This window comes from Salmo salar, chromosome 04 (assembly GCF_965601325.2).
Source record: "Salmo salar chromosome 04, fSalSal1, whole genome shotgun sequence".
Taxonomy (NCBI): domain Eukaryota; kingdom Metazoa; phylum Chordata; class Actinopteri; order Salmoniformes; family Salmonidae; genus Salmo; species Salmo salar.
This window is the reverse complement of record NC_138294.1, coordinates 49,559,578-49,574,057: the sequence shown is the minus strand read 5'-3', so window position 1 is coordinate 49,574,057 and position 14,480 is coordinate 49,559,578. Positions and strand designations below refer to the sequence as shown.

The window sequence follows — 14,480 nt, the reverse complement described above, 5'->3', positions numbered from 1 at the left end:
CATCAGTGCCCAACGTTACTAATGCTTGTGGCTAAATGGATGCAAGTCCCTGCAGCAATGTTCCAACATCTAGTGGAAAGCCTTCCAAGAAGAGTGGAGGCTGTTATAGCAGCAACGGTGGGGACAAACTCCATAAATAACAGTTCTAATGTGTGCAAAGTCATTATACAGATATTATATTAACACACATTATCATAGCATCATGTTGGCAGTTTACCTGCAGCCTTGGATAATATGACTGGACTCCTTGGTATCTAATAGCATAGCTCTACTTTGGCAATTCACATCATTCTGAGTCGTGACTTTCAACTGAAATGACAAAGCACAAAAATGACAGCAGAGTTTGGTCAAATGGTGGCACTGTTGCATCAGAAAGATTTCAAAGCAGTTCCCTATAGAGTTCCCTATAGAGCAGTTCCCTATAGAGTCCACTATGGCGACTCCAGCCCTAGTAGACAATACCAAGTAAGCATCACTCAGGAAATCCTTATGCATATGATGTTATTTTCATTTAAAAGACTGTTCATATGTAGGATCTTAATTTGAGCCAGTCTCCTACAGCAGGAAAATAATCCTGCAGAAATAGGAAATGTTAATTATTATGTGGATTGTAATTAACAGAGATTTTTTTGTGGTTGGTGCATTTTTTGTAAGGTAAAATTACATTTACACAACTTACAGGAGCAATTAGGGTTAAGTGCCTTGCTCAGGGGTACATCTACAGATTTTTCACGTAGTTGGCTCGTGGATTCGAACCAGCGAACTTTTGATCACTCTTAAGCGCTAGGCTACCGCCCACTTTCGAAGAGGAAATTATAAACTTTAGAAGCCTTTTTAAACTCACATACACTACAAGTTTTAAATGCCCTGTAAAATTATTGCACAATAGGGTGATCAAATGAAGATCCTACATCTATATGTGTTTTGTAGCAAGCAAGTTAAGCAACTGTGTATACCAAAGGAGGCTGGTTGGAGGAGTTATAGGACCGGATCTAACCCAAACATATGGAAACCACGTTTGACTCCGTACCATTTATTCCATTCCAGCAGGGAGCCCAACCAACAGCGAGTTGCAGTAGTCCAGAGGGAAGAGGACAAGTGGCTGGAGGACCTGCGTCGCTTCCTGTGTGAGGTAGGGTCGTACTCTATGAATGTTGTGGAGCAAGAACCTGCCAGAGCGAGTCACTGCTTTGATGTTTACAGAGAACAACAGGGTGTTGTCCAGGGTCACGCCAAGGTTCTTTGCACTCTGGGAGGGCGACACTGTGGAGTTGTCAACCATGATGGAGAGTTATTTTTGCAGGCAAGCCTTCCCAGGGAGCAAGAGCAGCTCCATCTTGTCGAGGTCGAGCTTGAGGTGGTGGGACAACATCCAAGCTGAGATATCTGAGTGTCGCCACCTGGGTGTCAGAAAGGGGGAAGGAGAAAAGTAGTGGAGCATAGCAATGATAGGAGAGACCATGTGAGGATATGACGAAGCAAAGTGACTTGGTGTATAGAGAGAAGAGGAGAGAGCCTAGGACCGAGCCCTGGGAGACACCAGTAGTGAGAGTATATGGTACAGACACAGATCCTCTTCACGTCACTTGGTAGGAGTGGCCTGCCAGGTAGGATGCAATCCAAGAGTATGCAGAGCCTGAGATGCCCAGCCCTGAGAGGATGGAGAGGAGGATCTGATTGTTCACGGTGTCGAAGGCAGTGGATAGATCTAGGAGGATGAGAACAGAGGAGAGAGAGTCAGCTTTGGAAGTGCAAAGAGCCTCATTGACACAGAGAAGAGCAGTCTCGGTCCAGTGACCTGTCTTGAAGCCTGACTGGTTAGGGTCAAGAAGATCGTTCTGAGAGAGTTAACGAGAGAGTTGATCAGAGACAGCATGGTCAAGTGTTTTGGAAAGAAAAGAAAGGAGCGATACAGGTCTAGTTTTTGATGTAAGATGAGTCGAGTGTTGGTTTCTTGAGGTGTGGAGTGACTGTAGCCATTTTGCAGCCACTGGTCAGGGATGAGTTGATGAGGGAAGTGAGAAAGTGGCTTTAGCAGCGGTTACAGAGGAAGTGAAGGTAGAGAAAAGGGAGTGAAAGGATGATAGGTCGTCCAGAAGTTTAGTTTTACCCCATTTATCGCTCAGCTGCCCGCAGCCCGCAGCCCTGTTCTGTAAGCTTGAAATGAGTCGTTCAGCCACGGAGCATGAGGGGAGGGCCGAGCCGGGAAGGGGGAAAGGGGACAGTACGAGTCATAGGATGTGGAAAGGGAGAAGAGTAGGGTTGAAGGAATGGGAGACCGAGACCTGGAGGGGGGTTGCAGTGAGATTAGTAGGTGAGCAGCCTCTAGTAAAGATGAGGTCAAGCATATTGCCTGCCTTGTGAGTTGGAGAGGATTGGGGAAGGGTGAGGTGAAAAGAGACGAGGGGAAAGAGAGAGTTGGAAAGAAATGAATCGAAGGCGGACGTCGGGAGGTTGAAGTCGCCAAATACAAAGAGCGGTGAGCCATCGTAAGAAAATGAGCTGATCAAGATGTCAAGCTCATTGAGGAACTCTCCAAGGGCACCTGGTGGGCGATAGATGACAATAATGTTACGCTTGAGTGGACAAGTGACAGTGACAGCATGGAATATGAGGAGATGGACAGGTTAGAGAGGGAGAAAAGAGAAAATCTCCATTTAGGAGAAATGAGTAGACCAGTACCACCACCACCACGACAAGAAGCTCTTGGACTATGAGAGAAAACTTTGTCAGATGAAGAAAGAGGAGCTGGAGTAGCAGTGTTCTCTGGGGTGATCCATGTCTCCGTCAAGGCCAAAAGGTTAAGGGACTGAAGGGCAGCATAGGCTGAGATGAACTTGCCGTTCTTGACCGCAGATCGGCAGTTCGAAACGCTGCCAGAGACCAGGAATTCCACATGGGTTGTGTGTGCAGGGTACACTAAATTAGAAGGGTTGCTGCCAAGGGGTGGGGAGCATCTGTAAAGCCTTCAGTGAGAAGAGCGAATGGGTATAGACAACACACACAGAGTTGCCAAAGTTACAAAAAGAGCAAAAATGTGATAATCTGAAAATAACTAGGTAAGAAACTCAAGTGAGAGAGTGGTGTGGAGCCTTACTCTCTTTCCTTCCTCGAACAACTCCTTGAACAACTCCTCAAACAACTCCTCAAACAACTCAACGATCAATTCCTCAAACAACTCAACGATCAATTCTTTGAACAACTCCACGATCAATTCCTTGAACAACTCCTTGAACAACTCCTTGAACAACTCCTTGAACAACTCGGCAGAACTGTCTTAGTTTTGCGACAAAACTGCCACTGACACGACCGCCGCTTACACAGCTGCCGCTGAGAAACCAGGGGAGACTGAAGTACTAACACTAACTGCTGATTGCCTAGGAGAGGTGAAACCAATCCCCCTCCAATACAGCCACTTACTGCCAAAAACAAGTAACAAATTGCCCTGTCCCTTAATCCTGGTTGATGTGTCAACAAGTATCTCCAAATGATGAGCAAATGATGAGCAGTCAGCAGTTCACATACCAAGTAGGCCACTAATTCTTTGAGAGGGTAGTGGCACCTGTTTTGTGTGTCATAGGAGGTTATTTTGTAAATCTGACCACTAGGTGGCACACCATCATTGCGTTGCAGTAAAACTATACTGAATGGGACATAAAGTTCATGTAATAAACATATCAAACCAACACCATATGTTATAAATCCTTTATTGAGAGACATAAATTACAAAAATAATATAATATATAGCCCTATTATGAGGTGGGTCAAACTGTTGCTATGTGATGCTTGTCATTTAATCTGAACCTGTGAGCAACCCATGAAAGGAGATTTCAGCAATTAAGTTAGTGTCATCAAACATTAAGTGAAAAAACAAGATAATTCACTTCATTAAGGACTCCTCAAGAATAAACATTGTTTTTGGGGCATCGTAACCTTGCTCGTCATGGTATCCATGCACGAGGCTGAATTTCCCTGATTGGTGGACTGGGGTGTGAGGTTAGCATGGTTGGTTGTTAATATTGGTCAGCAGTTTGTGATGCGGGGCCTTATATGGGGCAGTGAAAGCCCCAGGAGCCATTGTTCCACGCCCATCCTCATCAACCTGGCCCATCAAGATGTAAGGCATTCCTGTGAAAGAGATTGATCAAAAATGCATTTATTAGGCAATCTGGCAATACTGTCTATGATGACACAACAGTCTCTGCTGATAAGTCAGCATTGTGTGTACATGTATGTGTTTGCATAATGTTGTACATGCCAGTCAAATTGTCTGGGAAGAAAAATGGGTTACCTTTGCGGATGACAGGGCACTTCATGCAGGCTGACACCAGTTTGACAGACATGTTCTCTCCAGCCTGGGTGATGGTCAGCCGGCCAGCCTTGTAGGCCTTGATGAGAGACACACTGATATAAACACTGCCCTGAGGACCAGGGGTCAGCGCTGTCACCTTACCCGTGATCACTGAAAGAGAGAGAGAGAGAGCGAGAGAGTGTTTAGTTGCCTGAGCAATGCTGTGAACTTGCTATGACCTTAAATCGCTTGATTAGTTTGGCTATCCAATGATGCTAGCTGTCTAGTGGAACTCACCAAATTCACTGGCACAGAAACTGCTCTTGATATTTCCATCCCTCTTACATGCCTTTGCACACAGTGGGTTCAAGTGAACTAGAAAATACAAACATTGCTTACACACACAGCCACACAAACACACAGACATGTGTATACATAAACTCAGGTCTTGCTACACCAGGTCTTCAGCTTCTCTTACCTGGCTTCTTCCTTTCTGGTCTAGTAACTCTGGTCCTGTCTGGGCCTGGCTTGTTTGGTGGGCGGGTCCTGACTGGTTTGACTGGTTTGGGCTTGGCAGTGGGCTCCTGGGGCTGTGGGGTTGGGGGGGCCTGGTGTCTGGCTGTAGTGGGTGGTTGGGTGGTAGTGGTGGTGATGACTGTTCTCTCAGGCAGGATGGGTTTAACAACAGGCTTCCTGGGGACTGACTCTTTACGGGGTCCTGATCCTGTGTTGTCTACTGTGGGAGTTCTGGATCCGCGAGGGATGCTGGTGTAACTGGCCATGAAGCCATCAGAGGTCACGCTGAGGTCAGACACAAATTGTACTAGGAGCACATTCCCATTGGTCACAATGGTTCTGTGGGCAGAGAGTAATACAGAGGGAGGATTGGAAGAGAGTAGAGTGACAAGAACAAACAGATATACAATATATCATCATAGATGTAGACCACTAACAAGCATAATCATAAACACAGGAAGTCAGGCGAACACACATACAGTCGTGTACCACTCACTGGGGGCTGACGTCTCCGCAGTATTTTCCAATGCGTCGAGAGTCATCTTTTTCTCCACCGTTGAAGAAGGCCACATAATCAAAGCGACAGTAACTGTCTGACTCCACATCAAACTTACCGAACTTCACCTCAATCACCTAGCCCACACACAGAAATAAACAGAATGACAAATACAACAACGTTACACACTAGGAACGTAATTTGAAACTCCAATATATTTATGCATATTAGTGCACATTTGGTTCTGTGGTTGGCGCAACATAATGACAGCATCACTTGCAGAAGTCCATTAAGATTAAAGAGCATGGAGAGCTGAACATGATGACTAATAACCTGATCCCGCTCTACTGTGATGAGCCAGGAGCAACTGATGCCTGCTGGGTAATTCTTCTCTGGCCAGTTAGGTGTTTTAACTTCACCCTGGGCTTTTGTCATCTTTCCTCCACAGAATTGGTGCTCTGAAATGATTCATATACAGATCAAGAAATAATCAGGTGACTAAAAGATCTGACAGTTGGGTATAAGCCTACCTTACAGTACGTGAGTCTAACGGACATAGGAAATTGCAAAGATGTTGTTCCTTTAAAAAAACGGAGAGTGAGTGCCCAAGTTACACTGTAAAGCTCACCATCCACATGTGGTTTTCCTCCATTGAAGTAAGCCAGGAAGCCCCTCCCTCCAGTCTCAGAGTCGCTCCCCATCTCCAGCATTATGGTGTTAGTGGTGGAGATGAGAGTACCAGGCCTGAACGTTCCACAGAACCTCCCCAGCTTCTGCACCATGTTGGAGTGGCCATTGTACACATCCAGGTAGTCATAGCGACACATGGGGTCAGCCTCCAGGTCAAAAATGCGGAAAGAGAGCATGACCACATTGCCCTCTGGGACCTGAAGTTTAAAGAGAGGGCAGAACAGGCTTTAGGTCAATATGTAGGTTAAACTCAGAGTAATGGTGAAGTGGTATGTTGTGCAGGGCCAGTGACTCACGGTAATGCGCCAGGTACATTTGCTGTTGGGTTTGTAGTAGTTGGGAAATCCTTCACTGCCCACAAAGCCTGAGTCTGCAACCATGTCTCCCCCACAGTGGAACACAGGCCTGAGAGAGAGTAGGGTGGGAAACAGTGATGTATTATCATGTACTGTACTTTATAAACGTTGGCTTAGGTTTACCACATCACTATCACTTTGAGTTTGGGAAACTCGCACATGTGCACACACACACACACACACACACACACACACACACACACACACACACACACACACACACACACACACACACACACACACACACACACACACACACACACACACACACCTTCCTCAACAGATCATCTCTAAATCTCTCAGGCACCCAACGATAATGCCTCCCCTTGGCACACTGGTGTCAGTTTCAGGAGAACGGGAAGAAAGAGTGGACGTAGACAGGATGTGGACAGGATGGAGACTGGGCAAAGTTAGTGGAGGTTAAGGTGTTCTTGACTAGAGCTTCATCAAGGAGACCTCCCCCTAAAAAAAAAAAAAGAAAATGTTCCCCTATGCTTGTCCAAGTTTCTAAACACAACCACCCAGTCTCCCCCTCACCCCATGCACTTCCACGTCTGCTCAAATAATTCATCCAAGCTCCTTTTCCAATGGAAAAAGACCAAACCTGGACTAATACCAGAATACTTTCATTGATAAATATATAATTGTTGCCAGTGGCCTCACAGACAGTCATGGGGACAGACACATTGGAGACTGTCTGTACAGGAGACAGAGGTGCACAAAACGAACTCATAACTAGTGTGGAGCTTCAAAACAGCTAGTAGACACATACTCAAGAAGAAACCAAATGAATCCCACAAACTTAGTCGTTACCATTATCACAACCGGAGGACAAAATAACTTTTCTAGGACTCCAGCCAACACTCAAGGCTTGACCTCAGACACATTGAGGAAGCGCCCAGTCTGTCACATTATAGGAGCTCAGACTTACAGAACCCCAGCAGACAGAGTCAAGCCGTCCTGATCCAACCCCACACAGACACATACAGACAGACATACAGACCTCAAAGCACTGACATCTGGGGCAGCTGAACCACATCAACACCATGGACCATTCACAACCCCAACAACAACACTGCCATACCCCTAAGCTAACATACAAATGCAGGAAGCTCCGATAGGAAGTTCAGAGCACACTGCGTGAAATCTGAACATGGCACACTCAAAACCATACCCGCTCTGTATACGGTTATGGTATATTGTGAACCATAGAAATAATGTAAACAAGTACATCCTTGTGGAGATTGCCACAGACGAATACACTGTGCATTCACCCAAATGGAGCTATCCATACTGTAAAGCTTCCTGCAAACATACATTGCACACATACCAACAAGCCCAATACACTCATATTCCCTACCTGGTGTAGTTAGTCTCTGGTTGGCTCTGGCTCTGGCCCTGTGTCCATCCTAAACATAGAGCCAGGAGCACAGAGAGACCCCAGATACAATGCTCACACTTCATGATGCCGAGAGCAGACACAGTAAGTGGGTAAACCAGAAGAGAGAGATGGGAGCAAGAGAGGGGAGAGCTGGATGACAGGGGGAGGGAGCCACTGGAGAGGCATAAAGAGGGAGAGATAGAGAGAGAGAGAGAGAGAGAGAGAAGGAGAGAGACGCTGAGAGGTTAGGAGCTAGAAGGAGACATGACGGGGGAGACGTCGCAAGGGGGAGGGGAGTGTTTAATTAGAACCAGATGCTGTCTCAATGTTAACATTGGCCTCCATGCAACAGAGGGGGTAAAAGGAAAAGAGAGAAAAAAGAGAACAAGAAACTAACTTCCCACAATGGCTGCACAAAAGTTTGTGCAATAGAGTAATTCAAGGCCATAAATAACTGAAACAGCTCATTACCTTTGCACACAGAGCATGCTAAATTCTAGCATTTATCTTGGTTGTTGCCAGGTTAATTACGGCATTGGTCTCAGTAGATCACAGAGTCTGCTGGATCATTATGATGCCTGGTTCCTGGCTACACAGGTGTAGGCAGAGCCTGGGGTACCAGGTGGCCAGGACCATTACAAAGAAGGTCACTTCTCTTTAAATTCCAGTGCAACCTTTTGACCACTAGCTTTTACTGATGTATTTAGATTAATGGTTCTTAATGAAATTTATGACACTTTTGATATTCATGAATATCATAGGCTATTAGAACGACTTTAGCTAAGCAACTTTCCAAGGTTAGATGAACATAAAAGTACACCCAGTATCAAAGCCCCGTATTTATTTTTGACCATATTCCCCCAGCCCCCTAGAGCTCCTTTAGCTCCACAGACAGATAGACAGACAGACAGACACACAGCCTCCCAGTCAGAATGGCTTCATCAGCCCCCACAATGCAACGAGATAGGGAAGAACACCCCAGAGAGGCCTGGGGGAGTGTTCACATGATGTGGATCTGTAAAGACGACCCTTTCGCCCGCATCGCTGGGCTGGGGCCTTTAGAGGGGGTGCCGTTTCATACAGACCATAAAAACAGCCTCTTTCAGGCGGACAGAGCAGTAAAACCATGACCAAAGAACATAGGAGGGGGTATATGTTTATACATTCACATCCCCTAGTCAGAATTACAGATGGTCTCTCACTTTAAGATGGATTCATGAATTACTGACTGATTGATATAAGCAAGAGCCTATGGGACCGTTTAAACTGCTTGAAATGTTGTTACGGTCGTGTTACGATCATTTTATGATACACCCTCCGATCAACAAAAGCTATGGCACGGCTGCTCATTAGCTTGCCTTGAACTCCCCAGTCAGTGTCTGCTGCCTGCTGTGTGTGTGTGTTAAGCTACATCTCTGATAAGAGGCTGAGACAGCAGGAATGTGGCGACGTGCAGAGTGAGTCTGCTGGGGGGCGGGATGGCGTCTGTGTGTGAGGACTGCTGCTGCTAGAGCGGGGGAGCATGAGTGACCGTAACACCTGGCTGGAGTCCAAGGGGTGTAGGCCTCGGATTCTGCCACGACTCCAGAACAGTCCATCACGAGACACACATTCCTCCTGCAGGAGAGACAGCAAGGCAAAATGGGTAGTATGGGTCTGTGGTAGGGGAGGGAGGGAGAGGTGGATAGTTAGAAGATGCCAGGAGAAATTAACTAAGCCGATGGAGAAAATGGGGAGGGAAAATTAGATAGTTTAAATGCCACTCCAAACCGAGAATACTCAGCAGTGCAAGTATTTATGATGGAGATTGAGTCATATTTGTTTCTTCCTGCTTGAGACGAATATCCCCCCTGCACACTCACATACACTACCGGTCAAAAGTTTTAGACACCTACTCATTCAAGGGTTTTTCTTTATTTTTACTACTTTCTAAATTGTACAATAATAGTGAAGACATAAAAACTATGAAATAACGCATAAGGAATCATGTAGTAAACAAAAAAGTGTTAAACAAATCAAAATATATTTTATATTTGAGGTTCTTCAAATAGCCACCCTTTGCCTTGATGACAGCTTTATACACTCTTGGCATTCTCTAAACCAGCTTCACCTAGAATGCTTTTCCAACAGTCTGGAAGGAGTTCCCACATATGCTGAGCACTTGTTGGCTGCTTTTCCTTCACTCTGTGGTCCAACTCATTCCAAACCATCTCAATTGGGTTGAGGTTGGGTGATTGTGGAGGCCAGGTCATCTGATGCAGCACTCCATCACTCTGCTTCTTGGTAAAATAGCTCTTACACAGCCTGGAGGTGTGTTGGGTCATTGTCCTGTTGAAAAACAAATGATAGTTCCACTAAGCCCAAATGGGATGGGCGTATTGCCCAGATGGGATGGCGTATTGCTGCAGAATGCTGTGGTAGCCATACTGGTTAAGTGTGCCTTGAATTCTAAATAAACCACAGACAGTGTCACAAGCAAAGCACCCCCATACCATAACACCACCTCCATGCTTCACGGTGGGAAATACACATGCGGAGATCATCCATTCACACACACTGCATATCACAAAGACACGGCGGTTGGAACCAAAAATCTCAATTTTGGTCTCCAGACCAAAGGACAAATTTCCACCAGTCTAATGTCCATTGCTCGTGTTTCTTGGCTCAAGCAAGTCTCTTCTTATTATTGGTGTCCTTTAGTAGTGGTTTCTTTGCAGCAATTCAACCATGAAGGCCTAATTCACACAGTCTCCTCTGAATAGTTGACATTTACTTGGGATGCAATTTTTGAGGCTGGTAACTCTAATGAACGTATCCTCTGCAGCAGAGGTAACTCTGGGTCTTCCATTCCCGTGGCGGTCCTCATGAGAGCCAGCTTCATCATAGCGCTTGATGGTTTTTGCGACTGCACTTGAAGAAATGTTCAAAGATCTTGACATTTTCCGTGTTGATGTCTTAAAGTAATGATGGACTGTCATTTCTCTTTGCTTATTTGACCTGTTCATGCCATAATATGGGCTTGGTCTTTTACCCAATATGGCTATCTTCTGTACACCCCCCCCTACCTTGTCACAACACAACTGATTGGCTCAAATGCATTAAGAATGAAAGAAATTCCACAAATTAACTTTTAAGAAGGCACACCAGTTAATTGAAATGCATTCTAGGTGACTACCTCATGTAGCTGGTTGAGAGAATGCCAAGGCAAAAGGTGGCTATTTGAAGAATCTCAAATATAAAATATATTTTGATTTGTTTAACACTTTTTTGGTTACTACATGATTCCATATGTGTTATTTCATAGTTTTGATGTCTTCACTATTATTCTACAATATAGAAAATAGTACAAATAAATAAAACCCTTGAAAGAGTAGGTGTTCTAAAACATTTGACCAGTAGTGGACATGCATGCACACTGTCTGGAGTTGCAAAATATCTCTGGAACTAATTGGAGAAGAAATTGTATTCAATAAAAGATGTCTCAAACCGAACAACAGTGAGGAGGTGTGAAATGGGGTGACAATAGCCTTCCATGAAGAATAATAGTGTGAACGTATGCGAGGAGGGTGACAAACTGCAACTGCTGTTCCCAGAAGAATCATAAAACATCTCTTCTCTCATTGTGGTTTCACTCCAAAGGATTAGCTCCTGCTTAAAAAAGATCAGTGTCCACCACATGCACACACACAGACAGAATATAAACTGCCTCACAAATGTGTGCTCTTGCAATAAAGACATGAAAAAAAAAAACATGAAAAAAACCTACTGAATAATGGATGAGTCAGGTTATTCAGAGAAATGTCCAAGGCACAGAGAAAAAGTAAAGAGACACTGAAGTATAGACAGTGTGGCCATAATTATGAGAATGAGGACGAACAGTATGAATATAAACAGTCAAGTAAACCCTGTGACCTGCCAACAGGCCACGTCTTTTGGGAAGTATTGTGTTTGGATTTGGATCATATATCTTCTACCTTGGCAACAATGAGGGAGGTATGAACTTGAGACTCTCAGAAGTTTTTTTTCCCAAAATTGTTATGTAATACACTATATCCGGTGTTTGTTTCCATCCAACTCAGGTCTCATGGGGAAATCCATACTCTATATCAGATAATAGCAAACCAAGCATCTATGACAATAAAAGGCTTAATGTGGTTTTAAAGAGAGAGATTAGCATGAGTGCATTCTAGAATGCAGGTTGTGTTTTCTAAGAGAACTCTGCTCCCAGGCTAACAACAAAATAATAATTTGAGTCTCTGTTCAGCAGCCCACTGGTGGACAGGCTGGCATCTGTTGAAAGTACAGTTGACTTGCACAATGCCCTAACCATTTGGCCATAACTCTGTCCGTGGGTGGAAGTGAGAGTGCCAGTGAAAGATATGTCCCTCTGCCTCCTCTCCCATCTCACATGGTCGGTGTCCAGCAGTGCTCAGTCACTTCCTGCACACGGAAAAGACAGTGGAATGTTCAGACACACTTTGAACAGCATTTTGCAAATCCAGAAAGGGAGAATGCAGACTTAGATTTAAGAGTCGAGGTCTTGTGGCTGTTTGTTACTATCAGCTGAGACCCACACTGGGTTTATCTGACCTAAGACCCAAGCAGATATTTAATCTGCTCTAAGTCACGCTGCCTGTTGGACTTAACCTGTGGATTTAGAGAGGGGAAGATTCCAGGAATTGTTTTGACCCATGCCAATACTACTTAGATTGTGGCCTGCTGAGAGGGTCAGGGATGCCCCCTCTTACCAGATGTAGAGGACCAGAGAGGTGGACAAAAAGCAACAGCCCTCTGTCATAAATAAGATATGTAATGGTATTTTTCAAGACCATAGTTCAGCCTTGAGGCATTCTTCATCACAAGTTAGACTAGGTCAGATTGTTAACTAATTCCCTACTTTGAATATTATATAGAACTGGAGCACTTTGAGATAGAGATATATACTATATATACAAAAGTATGTTGTCACCCCTTCAAATTAGTGGATTCGGCTATTTCAGCCATACCCGTTGCTGACAGGTGTATAAAATTCGAGCACACAGCCATGCAATCTCCATAAACAAACATTGACAGTAGAATGGCCTTACTGAAAAGCTCAGTCACTTTCAACGTGGCACCGTCATAGGATGCAACCTTTCCAACAAGTCGTTAAATTTATGCCCTGCAAGAGCTGCCCCGGTCAGTGCTGATATTGAGAAGTGGAACGTCTGGGAGCAACAATGGCTCAGCCGCGAATTGGTAAGCAACACAAGCTCATAGAATGGGACCGCCAAGTGCTGGAGCGCATAGCTCGTAAAACTCATCTATCCACGGTTGCTACACTCACTACCGAGTTCCAAACTGCTTCTGGAAGCAATGTCAGCACAAGAACTGTTCGTCGGGAGCTTCATGAAATGGGTTTCCATGGCCGAGCAGCCGAACACAAGCCTAAGATCACCATGCGCAATGCCAAGGGTCAGCTGGACGCGTGCTCTGAAGTGATGAATTAAGCTTCACCATCTGGCAGTCTGACGAATGAATCTTGGTTTGGCGGATGGCAGGAAAACACTACCTTCCCCGATGCATAGTGCCAACTGTAAAGTTTGGTGGAGGAGGAATAATGGTCTGGGGCTGTTTTTCATCATTTGGGCTAGGCCCCTTAGTTTCAGTGAAGGAAAATCTTAACGCTACAGCATACAATGACATTCTAGACGATTCTGTGCTTCCAACTTTGTGGCAACAGTTTGGGGAAGGCCCTTTCCTGTTTCAGCATGACAATGCCCCCGTGCACAAAGCGAGGTCCATACAGAAATGGTTTGTCGAGATCGGTGTGGAAGAACTTGACTGGCCTGCACAGAGCCCTGACCTCAACCCCGTCGAACACCTTTGAGATTAATTGGAACGCCGACTGCAAACCAGGCCAAGTTGCCTAACATCAGTGCCCGACCTCACTAATGCTCGTGGCTGAATGGAAGCAAGTCCCCACAGCAATGTTCCAACATCTAGTGGAAAGCCTTCCCAGAAGAGTGGAGGCTGTTATAGCAGCAAAGGGGACCAACTCCATATTAATGTCCATGATTTTGGAATGAGATGTTCGACGAACAGGTGTCCACATACTTTTGGTCATATAGTGTGTTTCTGGCAACCAGGGGTGGTCCTTGCCTTTTTGCTGCCCTAGGCGAGGCCAAAAAAATCAGCATTTTCCAGATGTTGAAGTTAGGTTCATTTTCGGTTCTGAATGAAAGTTGAAAATATTTGTTTTCCTGGCGTTGAAAATATGTATTTTCCAGACATTGAAATCAGGTTTACTTTGGATTCTGAATGAAAGTTGAAAATACGTTATTTATAGACGTCTATGTTTGGCTGGTCCAGTCCGGACCAAATCTGAACAAAACATAGTCATCTATGTTCACATTTGGTCCGGACTGGACCAAAAACCAATGTCTGTGGGTGTGGAAATCAAGGCCGGTCCAGACTGCGGCAAAAAAAGAATTCCAAAAGGCGTTGGCATCGGTCCCTGCTTACTGAGGTGTAGCCTACAGTGTTCCCTGAAATTGAATTTTATGATTGCCCACCTACGTAAAACAAAAACACACACAAAAAAGACATCTGGACAGGACGAAAAAAAAGACATCCAAAAGACTTTGGTTCGTGCCTCTAAAATGTTCCCTTACAAAAAATATTGTAGTTTTGAAACTACACTAAAAGTGCAGTAACTGTAGTCGACTGTGGTATTTTGGATGCAGTACTTGCAGCATATTGTAGTTATAC

General features: G+C 44.9%; 1 protein-coding gene across 1 annotated transcript; it reads right to left on the bottom strand.

Moving 5' to 3' along the window:
- Positions 1-3,691: 3,691 nt before the first annotated feature.
- On the bottom strand, positions 3,692-7,953 carry LOC106603199 (procollagen C-endopeptidase enhancer 2). Its single transcript, XM_014196532.3, has 9 exons — positions 7,710-7,953; positions 6,290-6,398; positions 5,932-6,190; positions 5,637-5,761; positions 5,304-5,440; positions 4,770-5,146; positions 4,589-4,666; positions 4,292-4,462; positions 3,692-4,128 (listed from the first exon to the last, which is right to left on the bottom strand). The coding sequence occupies exons 1-9, from the start codon at positions 7,811-7,813 to the stop codon at positions 3,998-4,000; spliced, it is 1,491 nt and encodes a 496-aa protein (XP_014052007.1). The 5' UTR covers positions 7,814-7,953; the 3' UTR covers positions 3,692-3,997.
- Between the last annotated feature and the right edge of the window lie 6,527 nt (positions 7,954-14,480).

Excerpts from the sequence above, each read along its gene's own strand:
- LOC106603199 (XM_014196532.3), bottom strand. The coding sequence starts at position 7,813 with ATGAAGTGTGAGCATTGTATCTGGGGTCTCTCTGTGCTCCTGGCTCTA. Across the intron at positions 5,441-5,636 it reads TCACAGTAGAGCGGGATCAG|GTGATTGAGGTGAAGTTCGG; the intron begins GTTATTAGTCAT and ends TGTGTGGGCTAG. Across the intron at positions 5,147-5,303 it reads TGCGGAGACGTCAGCCCCCA|AACCATTGTGACCAATGGGA; the intron begins GTGAGTGGTACA and ends CTCTGCCCACAG.